This window comes from Paroedura picta, chromosome 3 (assembly GCF_049243985.1).
Source record: "Paroedura picta isolate Pp20150507F chromosome 3, Ppicta_v3.0, whole genome shotgun sequence".
NCBI classification, from domain to species: domain Eukaryota; kingdom Metazoa; phylum Chordata; class Lepidosauria; order Squamata; family Gekkonidae; genus Paroedura; species Paroedura picta.
Genome location: NC_135371.1, coordinates 146,741,601 through 146,754,662, shown reverse-complemented (window position 1 = coordinate 146,754,662; position 13,062 = coordinate 146,741,601). Strand labels below are relative to the sequence as shown.

The window sequence follows — 13,062 nt, the reverse complement described above, 5'->3', positions numbered from 1 at the left end:
AGGCAGGCTCCACAAAAGGAGTCCTGTGGGTGCCGTTACAGCAAATAAGGCTTCACTAGTCACTGGCAGTCTTGGGCTAGCATTCTCTTAATTCAGACCTTCTCAGCCAGGGTTTCGTGAAGACTTCTTGAAGGCCCTGGAAGGGTTTCCTGAATGGGTGGGAGTTAATTAAAGTTTTGTATATTTTTAAAACTTATTAAACGTTTATCGGGTGATACGACCATCTAAGGTCATGTCAACCTGCCCCTCCCCAGTATGGCCAGTGATGGGCCTGGAGGGAGTGGGAAGGGGCGAGTACTCAGCTATGCTTCCCACCATATTCTGCATGATATACATGCCACTTCTGGAGTTTCTCGAAGCCTGAAGAATGTTTCTCAATGGTAAAAAAGTTGAGAAAGGCTGACTTAACCCATTCAGTGTTCTAAATAGCCAAATGGCCCACACAGCATTAGTGCCTGGACAGGCAAGAGCTAGACTCACTACCCTTTTAAAGGGTATGAGCTCTGACACCTAAATGGAAACCAGAATAACTTCCCACCATAGCATGAGAAATCTCACAATCAGGACACACATGCTCTGGCAGGCTCCTGGACTCATCTGCTTCTGGGGGTGTGGCAACTTTTTCTTTTTGCAAAGCTACATGTGGACTTTGCTGTTACAACCTTCAGCCTTCACAGCTGTGTGAGTGATAAGGGCAGGCTTGGTATTGAAAATCCAGTCCAAGAAGCAGACTGTGTGACTCACAGTGACTCACATTTTTAGGTATGAACTTTAAAATATAATGTGTGATTGCACCCAGCACATGTTTGCAAACTTGTGTATTAAAGAAATACCTTTTTCAGAAATCTAGACCTAACCTTGGCTCCTTCCCAGGTGTACTCTTTGGGCCAGTTCTGTGCTTGCTGCATAATGTGCAAAAAGACTTGGGTGGTTTGGTTCTAATTCTGGGAATATTAGCTTTCATTCCAAGAGATTTCAAGTTTCTATCCCTCATGACAGCACAGACAAATCTGAAAATTGGAACACGTCAAATATTTAAGAGAGAAATTGTAAGTAATTCTTGTTAAGCATTGCTTTTAAAAATAACTGAATTCCCCTCTTTCACCTTATTCTAGAGAGCTGATTGAAAAAGCATTATTACTGAAAAAGAATACTGGAAAATACAGCATGCCTGTACATCAGCTGATATATTATACCTTTAAGTGCTAAAAAAGTACCCAAACTATGCTAAATGCAAGTAACCGAAGGATGCTGAGTACTCAAACTGATTTCACAGTTGTTCCTTTGCAGGGGACTTCTGCTGGGGAAGGGCGCTGGGGATATGTAGTTTGGTGGCAGGGAAATGAGGTGGCAGAGATCTGAGGTAGAAAGGACTGTACCATTTCAGACAACAAATGGGAGAACATATATTGCAGTGTTCCTAGTATTGCCGACAGGCTTGGAGAAAAATATACTCTTGAATCAAGAGAAAGACATGGGAGGTCAATAGGATCACCGGGTACTTATTGTTTCATTAAGCTAAGGTGACCAGATTGTCCCACTTTTGGAGGGACATCTGGGGGCACCTGGCAAATTGTACTTATGTTGAAATTAAAAATATATATATTACAATACTATTTTTGCATTCTATGCGTTCTATGAAACTTTTTGTTGCTCCATATAGACCAAATTTTTAATCAAGAACCGCCCCGGTCAATGGTGTTCCGCTTTACCAATGTTAAAATCTGGTCACCTTACTAAGCCCCTGTTAAAAGGAGAAGAGTATTTTTTTCCCCTCCAGGCAGCTGCCAACCGTACATGTCCCCCTATATTAAAATCCTAGGAGACAGAAAAGCAGCACAGCAAGCCCAAAAAGAGATTATCCTTCCCTCCTGCTAATAGCTATGGAGAGGTAGTTCTGTCAATTGCAGTTAAAAGTATATAGGAGGACACTGTGTATTAGTAACATTACTTTGACAGAGTAGACTCCAGTTCATGAAAACGTCTCCTAGGATAAAGACCTGTTACTATTTAAGGTGCCAAAAGATTACCTTTGGGCCCTGCTGTGCTGCTTTTCTATCTCTGTGCAAATATTTCAGGAGAAGGAACATTCCAAGCTGCCGTTCAACACGGGATGGCCCATCTTCCTGCCTCATTCTCCTGTGTATGGGAACCAGGCCCGAAGCTGTCTCTGCAACTCAGTAATCAGTGATTCCCTGGGCTCTGTGTAAAGCTGTGGTAGTCAGTAAAGCAAAACGGGAAGTTTGAAGAGTAAGCAGGGCCTACAATCAGCTTCAACCCTGCCCCTTAGGATCGATGTCTATGTGTTCGTGGTCTACTCACAGCTCTCTTTCATTTTAAATTATTCTGTATCCTAAAGGGTGGTCCTGATAGTTGTGTAGACCTGTCAAGGACTGAGCTTGAGGTCCAAGGCAGGATCATAATTGTGAGTACGCGATTGCCAGCGCAAAGTTGGATCCAGTCAGTTTAAAGTGCAACGGACCAATGGTGCATGCTGGCGGGAAGATCCTTTTGTTCCTTTGTTTATATAAGTTGTAGGTTTGTGTGGGCTTCTCAGTTCAGTTTGGCTCTTGTACCTTAGAGCTGAAATGAACTCCCAGTGTCCTGGCCTTTGAACCCACGGATCCAACACTGACAACTTTTATTAAATATTAAATAAATAAAAAATATTATTAAATATGGGCATAAATGTAACAGTTTTGAAAGAAAAATCCCTATCTCAGCCACCAAAGCCAAACTAATTTGAAATCCTTCATGATGTGCTGAAATATATGTTTGCCTTTGGCCGCATGCCAAGAGAAGGGCATTCTTGAGTCAGCTGCTCAGAAAGCCTCTCCACATGCGGGTGGCAGGCTGACTTGGCATGGAGAAGAAAGGACTAAGATGACGATCTCCACTGAGCTCAGGCAGGGCTGTGTGTACACTGCTGTTTCGCTGCACGAGCACTAGGTTGCCAGGAAGCCTGGAGAAAAACATCTTTCCCCTTTAACTGAGGCTTAATACGTGAAAATGGTCAGTTGAAGCTTTTGGTGACCTAAAGCAGGGGCAGTCAACCTGTGGTCCTCCAGATGTCCATGGACTACAATTCCCATGAGCCCCTGCCTGCATTTTCTGGCAGGGACTCATGGGAATTGTAGACCATGAACATCTGGAGGGCCACAGGTTGACTACCCCTGACATAAAGGAAACAGCAGCACCTAGTAAATAAACCGGATCAGGCTAGCCTGGAAGCTAAGTAGGGTCAGCCCTGGCTACTGTCGGGATGAGAGACTCCCGAGGAATTCCGGGTTCATGACAGAGGCCCTGGAAGTCAGCTGTGACTTGACAGCAGTGTCTGCCACCACCAAGTGACCAAAACTTGACTCCAGGGGCACCTTTATTCGAGGAATCAGCTTCTGTATGCAAGCACACTTCTTCAGATCCCACTGCCAAATGACAGCTTATGAAGCCTCTATTAAAGCCTTCATTTTTATCCAGGCCTCAGAGCTCCTAAGCACCACATTCAGGGGTGGATTGAGCATTAGATTTACCAGGAAATTTCCCAATGGACCACTGCTGTAAAGGACTGCTGGTGGTAATCATTGTCAGCTCACCAATTGTCTTTTCCTGCCGCTTTGAGAGATGAGAGTGAGCCGATGTCTACTGTGGGTGCTACTGAGGGCTTCTTCCAATGCCATTTTCACTTTCCAGTCCATACCTGACAAAACTGTATCCTGGATGTTTTTTTTTTAAGCCCAGTTTCTTGCCCACAAGAGTGTAAAAACAGGATCAGGATTGCAACTGCTAATGAAAGAAGCCAGAAGAGTCATTGGACAGGCTAAGGGAGGAGCTGGAGGCTGCAATCCTTTCCTGGGGCACTTTCCCCATTGAAAATATAGGAATTACTTTTGAGTAGATCTGTTTTGGAGAAAAGAAATCCTTCCCTTTAATAGAGTCTTAATGGGATTTTATTTTCCAAGTGATGTTTTTTACCTCCATGCTATGAAAACCTTCAGCTGTCCATTTCCACAAATCAAGCCTCCATGAAAATTTTATCCTTTCTGTGAATAACATAAGCAGAATGAGAAATAAATACACACAAATATGCTTCATTTGCACAGTTTAAAATTAGTGTACAGAGTTTGTTTCTTCATGGCACAAAATTTGAATGATCTCAGCACAGAACATTGAGAAGTTCAGTGCAGAACTGCTGTCGCATAACGGCTATGAGGGATGCAATCCAGGAGGTCTCTGATTCAAATCTCACTTCAAAACCCCTTCTGCAATACCCGGATAGTGATATTGACCTCCTTTGTCTTGGCCCTGGCCTGGATGGCCCAGGTTAGCCAGATCTGTTCAGATCTTGGAAGCTTTGCAGGGTCCCTCCTGGTTAGTGCTAGGATGGAAGGCCACCATGGAAGCCCAGGGTCTACACAGAGGCAAGCAAGAGCAAACTACCTCTTTGTTTCTTGCACTGGAAGCCCCACAGGGTCACCATAAGTTGGCTGTGACTTGACAGCTCTGTCCACCATCACCACCTAATGATGTAAGCTGCCTTGGATTCCTGTGGAGAAGAAAAGCTGGGGCTAAATAAATAAATTGGCATTGGAGTTCACACACATGTTTTCTTGCAAATGTTCCCTGTCAGAGTTCTTTGAGAGGCAGGTCTATAGAAGCATTTCCAACTCACCATGTTCCTTCCTCTGTCCCCTACAGGCTTCCGGGAAAGTGCCTTTGCCTTCTCCCTGCTGGCGGCTGGTGTGACTCATGCAGTAGCCACAGCTTGTAGCCTTGGTGAGCTGCCAAGCTGTGGCTGTGCCAATCCAGGTTCCAAGAACCAAAAGCTGAAGCTTAGTCAACTGCAGACGCTAAGCCAGGGCAAGGGCTGGACCCCTATAGCAACCTCCATGTGGGGGGATCCTGGTCTCCAGGACACCTGGGAATGGGGTGGCTGCAGCACAGACTTCAACTATGCCCAGAGATTTGCCAGACACTTCTTGGACCCTCTAGGGAAACCTCGCGATGTCCATGCCCGGATGCAGCTACACAGTCACCGTATGGGAAGGAAGGTAGGAGCTGTCTCTAGGGCGTGGGTATGGGATTGCCAGCCGCCAAAGTGCCTGAGCTAGTAAAGGACTGGATGGTGTTTTATTGAAGTGACAAGTTGGCATGCCAATAGATAGACTGATTGATAGTTTAATACCTAGTTAGATAGTTTGACAGACAGACAGATAGTTAAATACTTTACACTGGTATTCCCAATTTATCTTCCAAGGTCATTAGGTTATTTTATAAGACTTGAATGTGATAAATTAAATAACTGAAGTCTCCTGTGAACCCAAATTACCCAGTTGTAATGGCCAGCCAACTTGTTTTAGCGGTGGGTGACTCAGTTGTGCTTTGACTTGGATGACCCAAGCAAGCCCCATCCTGTCAACTCTCGAAATTAAGCAGGATTTGCTCTGGTTTGTATTTGGATGGGAGACTACCAGGAAGTCCAGGGTCTCTGTTCAGAGGAAGGCAATGACAAACCACCTCTGTTTATCTCCTGCCTTGAAAACCACATGAGGGATTGACTGCAACTTGACAGCACTTTACATCCATAATTTTGTTGTATCTCTGAGTTGGTTGTGACTGGGTTCAACCATTTCTAAGGCAGAGATTTACTAGACTTTCACAGTCTCAGAGAAGGTTGATAATTGAGTCTCTGTGTGTTTGGGCATCCATATTTGTGATTCATACAGAAACTCTTAGATGGCTTCCTCTATACATGGGTATTTCTTCCTTTTTCAAAAAGTATATGACTCTGTCTGAGTGTGTGTGCAAAGGTATCCCCTGTGCAAGCACTGGGTCATGTCTGACCCTTGTGGTGACGCCCTCTAGCATGTGTGTATATGTATATGTATATGTATTCCCCAAATCTCCCCCCCCTGAAAAAATTATGTCTTGGCGGAAAAAAATATGGGAAAGAAGACTGAACACCTCCTAAGTCCAAAACTATTCCATACAGGAAATGTTTCAATTCAGATCTGGAGGCAAGAAATTCAACTTTCAAAAAACAATCAAGTTTGAGATAAGAGAACTTGCTTGCGGGCAAGGTTCTCCCCAGATTCGTTCCTGCTCTTGTTTATTTGCTCCGTGGGCACAAGGGGGCAGTTGTGCGTGGGATCTTGACTTGATAAGCAACTCTAGAGCAGCATGGACTTCGACTAAGATAAAAGCCACCATTGTAGGAATAAAGTCAGGAGAGTTCCTCTAGCTCTGTTCTTGTGGTAAGAGTTGCAGGTGCCTGCCTTTGACAATGACAATGCAATCGTAAACAGTTGCATTCTTCCATGCCCGTTGTCTTCAGTGCACTCTGAAGGGTGTTGCTCTATTTAGGATTGCACAGTCAAGAGTAGAAGCCAGTGAGCAGAAGCTTAGATAGCAAACAGGACCCTTTGAGATTAGTAATATAGGTGGCATGATCTACTCATTTATTTATTTAAAATGTATACCCTGTAGAGTGCTAACTGGAGGAATAAAGGTCTTGTCCCCTGAACAGAGACATAATGGGATATTATTTACCAAGTAATGCTGTTTACCTCTATGCCCTGAAAAACCTCAGCTGCTCATTTCCATGCATTAAGTCTCTATGAAAGATACAGGACATATTTTTTTGCGAGGCTCAGTGGTCAGCCTTAGCACCATGTCTTTCCACGGTCGAACAGTGGCTCAAGCTTCCTGATGAAGATGTAAACCATACTGCACAAACATATAAATATAAAAATGAAAGGACAGAGAAAAATGGCTTCAAACCCATTTCTGCCACACATACTCAACTATGCAAACTTAAGTTTAATAGCCCTAAGAAGCCTCCAGAATTATGCCAGGATTAGAAATTAAGCCCACTGTAGGGCAAATACAGCGGGCGCTAGCTGGGCCGTCCTGGTGTTGCGGGGGTCTCTGCGGATTGGGCGCCCCCCAACACAGCGGCGGCTGGTCGTGGGGCAGGCTGGGGCTGGGTTGAGGTTAGGGTGGGTGGGCAGTCCCCTCCCCCCCCATGGCGGCGCCTACCATCCAGTGTTGCCGGGCAGGCCGGTCGCCGTGGAAGGGTGGCCACTGGCGGGTGCGGTGGGCGAAATGAGGCAGCGCGTGGTGCGGTTGCGGGGTGAGTGGGCGAGGAGGATGGGACCAGGCATGTGCTGGAGTAGCTCGCTGCAGGCGGGTGGTAGCGGCGGTGGCAGGTCATCCGGGAATCACATCCTGGGGAGGAGGCCTGTGAGGAGGCGTCGGCAGGCGGGGCGGCCTTGCGGTGAAGGCTGATAGGTGGCCTCATCGGTGATGCGGCAGCCCTGCTCTGACCGTGGACTGCCTTCCTGCAGGCAAGGGTGATGGTTCGCCGGCGGGAAAGAAGCAGGGCGGCTGTGTCTTCGACACGGCCTCCCTGCTCCTTTCCCGGCGGTGAACCATCTGGACAGCCAGTCTAGGGCAGGCTAAGTGGCCAATAGGGAGGCACGCTCTCCGAGTTTTTATCCTGGACAGGTCCCGCCCTAACTCCTCCCCATTAGGCCTTACCCTTTTATTTAATCCGCTCCGCAGGAGCGGCTAAAGATAGGGATCCTTCTCACTTCCCCAGGAAGGCCATTCCAAAAAGCAGCTGAGAAAAAAATGTACTTGATGCTAGTAGTTCTTGTGGACTGGAAATTGGCTACTCCTGGAGAAAATCTTGGGAAGGACTAAGTTGGGACATATTATATCCAAATGACATTCATTCATTTGGAACATTTACATGCCTCCTTTCCAGAGGCCTAGGGTTACCCCCACTGCCTGGAGAAAAGAAATGTCTTGTTCCTTTAATAGAGGCAAAGGGATGTTATTTGTTAGGTGATATTATTCCATGCCATGAAAAACTTCCTCTGCTCATTTCTGCACATTAAGGAGACAGGACATTTTTTTTCCAGATCTGTTAGCAACCCTGGATTTGCTCAAGTTGGCTTACGAAGTTAAAACAATACAATAAAAAATACAATACAATACAATAAAAACAGCAGCATAAAATCAATAATGAAACAAGTTGTAAAAACCAACTAAAGGCATAAAAATAGCATAAAAGCCTTAAAATGTGATATTTATAAAACCGTCCTCCTGCTATTAAAAACAGACAAAAAGATGGAATCTTTGAGTAAAATTAAATATTTCATTTTTAATGGACTGGTTATCCACAAGTGAAAGGAAATCAGATAAAATCTTTGCACATAGGTTGGGAAACTCAGAGTGGGGAGAGGAGCCAAGCGCAGCTGGAGTCTTTCTTTTCTTGAATGAGGGGGGGGGGGAGGATTGGAGACAGCAGAAGACGGGGAATAAATCCAAGAGGCAAATCTCTGCTGAGAGAAGTTAGGGCTTCTGGAGCACATTAAGACAAGTGTTGCAACCGGGAACCATGAAGTCTTTGAACTGGCGCCCTGGAAAGACTGCTTTGCTACAAAAGCATTCAAGGCACAAGGCAGGAAGTTAATTTGCAAAAAAACGAGATCTGTACATTTACTGATGCTGATTTTTTTAGATATTGAGAGTTATATTCAATTCTGGATGTTGCAGGGGAAAGGTAGGGTCACTCCGGATCAATCATGCATGTTGCAGGGGGGAAATTTAAAGCACTCAAAATGAAAGTGGAAATCGAATTCAGTGTAGACGGCAGGGATTTATTTGGCCTTGGAGTGGATAAAAAGCCCATGCAGACTACACCCTTAAGAGCTCTAAGTGACCTTTTTAATAAGAAGCAAGTATCCAATTTGTATGTAAACCTCTGGAATAATATTCAGTTATAGGTTATGGTCAAACTGCAAAAGGTATCTAGAAGATACCAATCTAGAAGATACCAATACCGAATTAGTAAAACATAAAAATGTGCTGAATAATCATGCTTAGAAGTAGGCTGATTTTGTCCTGAAATTAAAGTCCTGATTATTATTATTCATTGTATTTATTACCCAAGAGCCTCTTGTGGCGCAGAGTGGTAAGGCAGCCGTCTGAAAAGCTTTGCCCATAAGGCTGGGAGTTCAATCCCAGCAGCCGGCTCAAGGTTGACTCAGCCTTCCATCCTTCCGAGGTCGGTAAAATGAGTACCCAGCTTGCTGGGGGGTAAACGGTCATGACTGGGGAAGGCGCTGGCAAACCACCCCGTATTGAGTCTGCCATGAAAACGCTAGAGGGCGTCACCCCAAGGGTCAGACATGACTCGGTGCTTGCACAGGGGATACCTTTACCTTTATTTATTACCCACCCTTCCTTTCTCTTTGGACTCAGGGCTGGGTACATCTTAATAAACACATACAGGAGAATAAAACATATAAATATACATACAATAAAGGTCTAAAACATCTAAAAACAATTTGATCCATAATTGACTATTCTCGATTCTAGTGGCTAGGAAGGAGAGAGGGGTAGAGGAGTCTCTCTCTTTCACACGCACACGCATGCACACACACAACCTTCTTCCCAGAAAGCATAGTTTCACATGCAAATTAAGTATTTTCTTTGTGGCCAATTTGGTTTGTGCAGTCCACTCTCTCCCAGTTTGGCAGGTTAAGAGAGTCCTCTTTTGGTTACCTGCCAGAAGAACAGGGTGGATTTCTAAAGTGAGACCTGAATCTGCTTCCACCAGAATTTTCTCCTTAGCACAGAAAAGGGAGGTATTTTAAAATAATTTCATCTCTCTCTCTCTGTTTAAAAAGAATTCACAAGACAGCATAAGCTACTGGAAGGGATCTTGTTCTCCTCCATTGCTTTAAAAATACCTTACTGCAGGGGGGTCACATACAAGACAAAGGAAAAAAATCAAAGATGTTTACACTGCAATGCAATCAAGGATTCTGTACTTCCTTCAAGTACAGAATCCTTGACTGCATGTTTCCATGTAGAAGACATGTTTCCATGTAGAAGACATGAGTATCTAGAGCATTGGTTCTTAACCTGGGGGTTGGGACCCCTTGTCGAACGACCCTTTCACAGGGGTCGAGGCAGGGTGAGCAGCTCGGTTGGGGGGGTACTGCCACTGTTGCCACTCCTCTTGATGGTGCCCGCCAATTTATATACAATTTATAACCAATTTATATACAATCACGAACAATCGATCTTCACACCTTTGGTCAGTTTTGGTTTAATTTCTGTGAAAGAACACTTGCATAATGTTATGGCTGGGGGTCCCCACAACATGAGGAACTGTATTAAAAAATCGTGACATTAGGAAGGTTGAGAACCACTGGACTAGAATAAGCCATATTTCAATAGAAGAGCAACTATGGGAAAAAATATTGCCAACTACTGAATAACACATGATTTATTGTGATAGCTGTTTACAATTCCAGTGTACAGCTGATTTAAGACCTGTGGTGCTTTTCATAGGTTGCTGAGGGTCATCCTGGGCAGGGATCCTCAACCTGTGGTCCTCCAGATGTTCATGGACTACAATTCCCATGAGCCCCTGCCAGCATTTGCTGGCAGGGGCTCATGGAAATTGTAGTCCATGAATATCTGGAGGACCATAGGTTGAGGATCCCTGATCCTGGGGAAGGTGGGTTTGGTTTCCAAGACATTCTTGCTTAGAATGAACAGACACATCTTTTACTGAGAACACCATTGTAGCATAGTGGCAACAGTGCAAAGCTAATTCCATGAAACTGGGAGTTCCACAGTTTCCTGTAGCTCACACTTCTCTCTCTCTCTCTCTCTCTCTCTTGACAGGTTGTGTCTGAGCTGGGTCAGCGGAGATGCAAATGTCACGGCCCCTCTGGCAGCTGTCAGTTCCGGACATGCTGGTTGGCAGCACCTGAGTTTCGGACTGTGGCTTCAAATTTGAGGGAGCGAATGGACCATGCCATACTTCTTAGGCCACACAACAGCAACTCAGGAGCGTTCCGCCCACGTCTCCACAGTTCCCGCCTGGCCAAGCATCTCATTTTCTATGAGCCATCACCTGATTTTTGTGAAGCTGACCCAAGCCTGGGTTCCCGAGGCACCCACGGCCGCCCTTGCATCAAGGGCAGCCCTTGGCCAAGTGGCTGCAGCAGCTTATGCTGTGGGCGTGGCCACAACGTGCTGCAGGAGATGCAGCCCCAGCGTTGCCATTGCCGCTTCCACTGGTGCTGCCATGTGCAATGTGAGGAATGCCCTGCCACCCAGCTGATCAGCATTTGCAAATGAATTTGATAGGGCAGATGCTCTAAAGACGCAGGCCACATCTGCAGGGCCATGTCCCAAGCAGGCCACATTTCGTGGCCTGACAAAGTCAGGCAGCATCTGTAAGCAAGGAGATTTTGGACAGCACCTGCAGAGACTATTCCTGTCTAGTCTACACATTCTGTGGCTTTGCCACATGTCATGCAAGGTGCACAATGACATTAATGGGTTATTGGCTACAAAGCGGAATATTTCCTACCAATGAGTGGGAATTGGACGGCAGTGTGGAACTGGCTGTAAGATGCTATCACCTTATGTGGACCATATTTTTCATGGCTATATTACATGCATCGTGTGTTGGGGTTGGCTTCACAGTCAAACCACCATTTAAGAATACTTGTGGAAGGCTCAGTCAGTAAATGCCATGACCTGGATAGCCTAGACTAACCTGATCCAAGGAATACCAGGGTCGTGACACGGAGGCAGGAAATGGCAAACTGAACGTCTCCTGCCTTGAAAACCCTGTGGGGTCTCCAGAAGTCAGCAGTGATGCATACACACACAGGCAATAAATTCTCCAGGCTGTGTGCCCTACTGTTCGCCTCCTCAAACACCTGTGGCAGAATAAGGATCAGGAAAAATATATTAGCGGCAAAAAGTTGTGGACGAGGGCTGGTACTCCGAGGATGTCAGAGCGAATGTGCAGACCCCCATTTGGGTTGCTACAGGTTCCAGAGCCCCAGTGATTCTAACACAGAGGAATTTGGGATAGTGAATCTTTAGCAGGCAGACGCATTCTGATTTCCTTTTACGAACAGGAAATCTGGAGATAAGTTTGTAAATGTCGCAGCTGTTTGGAATAATAACAGCAGCCCATTTTGCAATAGCAACACCAGCAAAACAGCACTGAGGTATTTGCTTCAGGATTAATTTATTCCTTTGACCTTTTATTTAACTTATGTGGGTGATAGGAGAGGTGTGGCTTCTTTCCTCCATGCCCTGTTCAGTGCAAGCTGATGGGGTTGTGTGTGTGTGTGTGAGAGAGAAAGAGTGCATAGTTGGTTCTCCTCACTCTGCATCTTCTTGTTTGGGATAGACCAAAAGGAGATTTTATCATTCCTGTCATTGCACTTTGGCAATTCCCTGTAACATTTCAAAAGCCCTCAGAAAAGCTGTAATCATCAAGGGTCCTCAACCCCCGGGTCCATGGGGCAGACGGTCCTGGGGCAGACGGACGGACTTCAGTTTTTCACATTAAATACCGATCTACACAATAAAGCATTTAAACATGTTGACAGGTACTGATGTTTGTCCACATAAACGATGCAGTCAATAAAATTGGTTTATTTATAGGCTATCAGTTCACATGAAATTTTAAAAAAATAGAAGAAAGTGGATGTTTCTTAAAATCTGGGTCTCCATACACAACCCCACCTGACCAGGGCTTAAGGGTGTGTGTGCTAATAGTGGAACAGAAAGGTGAAAATTTACACCCCCCTCTTCCCCAGCATGTGTGGGTGTGAGAGGGGGAGCAATTTAGCCTCTACTGCTGGTATAAGGACAGATAGTAATGACAGATTTGCTTTAGGATGCTTTGGGCTGATCCTGCGTTGAGCAGGGGGTTGGACTAGATGGCCTGTATGGTCCCTTCCAACTCTATGATTCTATGATAGTAATTTCCTAATCTGAGGTAAATGCCACCACAAGTATGAGCGTTCAACAAGCAGCATATTTCGGTGCAACAGAGCCACCAGATGGGGCGGGTCTTTGGAGTTAGACATGCTCCAGTAAATATGGGATGTACATGTGATTGACTGATCAGTATGACAGTTGTGCGTGTGATTGCAGTTGTGAGGGGGGGGGTGTCTGTCAGTGCTAGAATGTCTCTTTCCAGTGCAAACCGCAGCCTCTGGAAATTCCTGT

General features: G+C 45.4%; 1 protein-coding gene across 2 annotated transcripts in view; it reads left to right on the top strand.

The window, feature by feature from the left end:
* Positions 1-12,487, top strand: part of WNT10B (Wnt family member 10B) — a 29,899-nt gene extending 17,412 nt beyond the window's left edge. For both annotated transcript variants that reach the window (XM_077328504.1, XM_077328505.1), the window contains exons 4-5: positions 4,696-5,048; positions 10,705-12,487. In XM_077328504.1, the coding sequence (XP_077184619.1) occupies positions 4,696-5,048; positions 10,705-11,163 (812 nt within the window). In that variant the 3' untranslated portion in view covers positions 11,164-12,487. The remainder of the gene's footprint in view (positions 1-4,695; positions 5,049-10,704) is intronic.
* Positions 12,488-13,062: the final 575 nt, after the last annotated feature.